At 44.7% G+C, this 4,383-nt stretch overlaps 1 protein-coding gene across 1 annotated transcript; it reads right to left on the reverse strand.

Annotated features, from left to right (window-relative positions):
• Window positions 1-1,350: 1,350 nt before the first annotated feature.
• On the reverse strand, window positions 1,351-4,181 carry LOC107188549 (cytochrome P450 18a1). The gene is made up of 5 exons (XM_015576853.1): window positions 3,809-4,181; window positions 3,260-3,381; window positions 2,682-3,111; window positions 2,269-2,533; window positions 1,351-1,863 (listed from the first exon to the last, which is right to left on the reverse strand). Exons 1-5 carry the CDS (start codon window positions 4,179-4,181, stop codon window positions 1,434-1,436), a joined length of 1,620 nt encoding a protein of 539 aa, XP_015432339.1. The 3' UTR covers window positions 1,351-1,433.
• Between the last annotated feature and the right edge of the window lie 202 nt (window positions 4,182-4,383).

A 4,383-nucleotide genomic window follows, 5' to 3' on the forward strand; every position in this document is an offset into this window, starting at 1 on the left:
GGCATTCCACGATTCACATAACAAAAGTCTTTGGAAATGAGTTTACAATCGCGATATCACACGGATCTCGTGGATCCTGCGTCCTAAATTCGAGAGATTCACAGCCTTAATCTTAGTCCGTGCTCGACGGATCATCGTGTTCGATGTAGGTTTTGAATTTTGTCTGCTGCGTGACTATGTAGCCGTGTCGCAACAATCTCGTTCGAACTTTCACAAGATACACTGTTTTAGGTCAAAAGCTACGTTCGTTCAACGCACAGCCCTACAGGTCTAACCCACTCCGATTCGATCGTACAAAAAAACTTTCGGACGGTGAACGAAAGAGAACTCGGGGACGAAGGCAATCTCGCACTTTCATCGACCGCCATTATCTTTATAACTTATTGACTTATACATATGATCCATACATACGTACACACATATATACACGCGCGCGTACTCTGTACACATACACACACTGGCATGCTAGCATACGTACAGATATGTAGTACCATACATGCGTATGTACATACATACGCAGATACAAATTCCAAACACGCACTCGTTAGATAGTTTTGTCGCAGGTTCTCGATGAACTTGCTGACCTACTTGAATATTCTATTCTACTGTCGTTATTACAATCGAGACGTGATCGTGGCTATTATTCCTACATTGTTGTTGTTGTTGTTGTTGCTGCTGTTGTCGTTACATATTATAAACCATATTATTACTATTAACATTCTTATTACTACCACTACTGCTATTGTACAACTATTATCATCATCATCGTCGTCGTCGTCATTATTCTTATTAATATTATCGTAATTACTATTACAATTGATTTTTAAAAAAAAATTACTATTACTATTATTATTAGCACTGATGTTGTGTTTCTTGTTCCTATTATTTACAAATCTGGTCTCCCGTCACGGAACATCGTCAGAATCGCGATCCTTACAAGAATCGTTATTACACATCGTGCTCGTCGTCTGTGTGAAACGAAAGTTGTATAAGTTTCGATCTACGAAAACCAACGACCGACCGTTTGATTCAACCATTCGTTTTCACAAATTCTTTGAACAGTTTAATGACTAAACGCGAATAAATAAGATGAAAGCGTCCAACTGTTGGGCTCGAGATTCGCAAGTCGAAAACGAGCGATGCGAAACGGTAATAAGCTTCGGGAATTGACGTTCAACGGGAAAAAGACGAACCGGTGGCTGGTGGGAGAGATGTGTAAGAGCGTCATCGAAATTTAGTATAATTCAGTGGTGTACCGTTCGAATTTTAGAATACTATCGAATCAATCAAACTGCCTAAAACGTGTCAAGGGTTCAAGTAAAATGGACGGGGAAGGGAAGGGAGGGGGGGGGGACCAGGACTGGGTCCGGGTTAGGAACGACTACCGTGCTCCGTTGATCGTTATGGAGCGCGAAAGAGAACCGAGACAGTTCTCAATGACTCCCGATGTTTCGTAAAATGGCACCAGGGGAAATCGGATCGCTGCTCGCTTCCTCGATAAGCTCAGGATTTCTTGGTACTAAGCAAACGTCAAAAGGATCGGGGGTGACGGTAATACCGGCGTTGCCGCGCAAGCTCGGCAAGGAGGCGCCGTTCGGCGATCTCAATTCGAACGTGTGCATCAACGAGCTAAAGAACAGGAATAATTCCATGCGTGCTAACACATCGCCCAGGCACATACGTCTACCGACACCGAAAGGCATAAAGTATTCCGGTTTCTGGACTTTACCTTCGGCCGAGAGAAATCGACTTGGCCGAAACTCCTCGGGCGCCTCCCAAAGTTTCGAATCCATGTGTACCGCGTGCAACAGAGGTACCACTTGCGATCCAGCCGGTATTGTATAACCATCTAACGTTACATCCCTGAAACAATAGTACGATTTCCAAATTTTTCTCACTTTTCTCCCTCGATTCGACTTTATTCATTTTATCAACCCTTTCCCTCGACACACCCCTTGCATCCTTTCGTTCCGTAACTTTCCTTTCATCGCATTCCAGCGATACCTTGCCGTGCAATTAACAAGAGCAATGACCTTTAGTTCCCGATGCTTTCGATCATTGTACCACTCGAGGCCGATCGAGACACTGCCCTCCCCCCCTTCCCTCCGTCATTACTATCTATAGATTCGAGATCAGCAACGGCCCAAAATATATGGATCGAGTATACTTGTAGGCGAAAATCATTCGGTACAAGTAGCACGATAAAGAAAGGATGCAAAATAAAGATCGACAAGCGTCCCCAAGCAATTGGAGAAAGGAGATAATTACCGTGTAGTTGCGTGAGTGGTGCCTAAAGGTACTACGCTCGACCTTCGGAGTACTTCGAGTATTGTTGCTTCCGTGACTGGTAAGAACGGTAGATCCTCCAGAGCAGGCATTCTAGAGTCTCCTACCACCTGATCTAGTTCCTCCCGTACCGCGGTCGCGGCATCCGGATGATGTAGCATCAAGATTATCGCCCATTCCAGCGTAGTTTTTACTGTTTCCATGCCAGCAGAAAACAGATCTCCAAGAATTTGTTGCATTTGACGATCTGCTTGGAAATCAAAAAGCAAGAAATCGTAAGGAACATGCTACAGAGTCTAATAACGATGATAATAATAATTATCATATCGAAACAACAATAAAATAATGACGATCACGACGATAATCGTGTATCATAGAAAAACAAAACGACTCACCGTGATTTTTTCCTTGGAAAAGCATTGCTGCTCGACCTTCTCCTTTTGCTTTCTCGATCTCGAGTAAATACGCGTCGACCAAATCTCGAACTGTACCCTCGTGGAAAGTCGCGCGATGCTGGTCGACCGCCTCTTGGAAAAAGTCTGCCATCTCGGAACGGTTCTCCGATAGTTTGTTTCGTATTTTTTGCAAACAGGGCAAGTATCGCATCACAGGGATAAAATTCACTGCGGCCATACTTCCGAACAACTTGAACCCTTCCTCGATCAAGTCCATGAATCTGTTGAACCTAGTGTCGCCGTGTTGGAAACGCACTCCCATTATGATCGAGCAAATCACGTTGCTGATAGACATTCCGAGGGAGGCCGAAACATCCATCGGAGCACCACGTCCCGACGCCAGACCACGAAGGAACGTCATAACCTCGCGCTACAAATTCAAACAACATTGTTTCACTTTCCTCGTCGATAACTATACGACTATCATCGAAACGAGAATATCGTGAATATCGACGAACGCCGAAGACTCGCGGAAAAGTGAGAAAAAAAAACCGGATTTATCGACAGGTTGCGCTCACCATGATTCTCGATTCCATAACTTTCTTTCCACCACCCATATAGGTCATGCCGAAGCTCCTGAGTTTATCGTGAAGAAATTTTCTTTGCTCTTTCCACATAGCACCCTCGGTGTTGATAATACCTACGGGAAGAAGAATCCTTTCATACGTGGAACTCGAACGGAATACCGATACGGAATTTTTCGCAATTTTCGAACCGTCGATACATGCACGCGATTAAACGCCACTTTTGGTAGACGAGATCACGGAATCGAAAAAAATTGGTGATGCGGAAAATCGAATGCGGGGAAGAACAAGCAACCGAAAGTGGTCGAAAGATAATGTCAAGGAGAGTCACAGAAAGAATTAAAGACAGACACGGAGAGACAAAAGAGGGAAAGAAAAAAAAGAGAAAGGCCGTCGTTTTAACCTTCGATATGTATATCGAACCCGAGGAGGCAAAATTACGGCGCCGACGAAATGGCGCGAAAGTTCCCATTGTAATACGGGCTCCGAACGACGAACTTCGGGATAACGTTAATAATCGAAATGCCGTGAGAGCACACTTACCATATCCACCAAGGATGTTGATGAACTCTGTATGCGGTCGTCCAGTAAATTCCTCTCGACGAAATGTGTCGCGTATAGTGCGATGATCGCTAAGAACGACCACCAGTTGCGTTCCTAAACGGGCACTGAACATAGGGCCGTATTTTTTCGCGAGTTCGCCGTACTGAAGATGAACGTCACCCTTTAAAAACGGCAGGTAACCGAACACGGGTACGCCCCAAGGACCCGGAGGCAGGGAACGCACGTATCTAAGCCATTGCAAGCACCTTGCCACCAATAACACAACAAGGAACACGAGCAACGTACAGAGGACCTCGATTCTCGTACCACCCATCGCTTGCCAAGTCCACTGTGCCGCGTGTTCTACTAGCATCGTGATTATCAACCGCACCAAAACTGTACGATGGTTCGATTACCCCGTAGAATCGTTCTCCAACCGATTTATCGATTCGATGCTCAATTAATGGATATCGATTATTAATCGCGTTGAATATGAATCTCAGTGGATCGTCTATTCTTTCCAACGCTCTTCCCTTTTGCTCATTATTCTGTTCTTCTTATTAATTGTTCCCTGG

This window comes from Dufourea novaeangliae, unplaced genomic scaffold (assembly GCF_001272555.1).
Source record: "Dufourea novaeangliae isolate 0120121106 unplaced genomic scaffold, ASM127255v1 scaffold133, whole genome shotgun sequence".
Lineage (NCBI taxonomy): Eukaryota > Metazoa > Arthropoda > Insecta > Hymenoptera > Halictidae > Dufourea > Dufourea novaeangliae.

Coding starts and splice junctions, on each gene's coding strand:
- LOC107188549 (XM_015576853.1), bottom strand. CDS start 4,181: ATGCTAGTAGAACACGCGGCACAGTGGACTTGGCAAGCGATGGGTGGT. Junction 3,382..3,808: donor CAACATCCTTGGTGGATATG/GTAAGTGTGCTC, acceptor TTCTTCCCGTAG/GTATTATCAACACCGAGGGT. Junction 2,534..2,681: donor TTTCCAAGGAAAAAATCACG/GTGAGTCGTTTT, acceptor ATTTCCAAGCAG/ATCGTCAAATGCAACAAATT.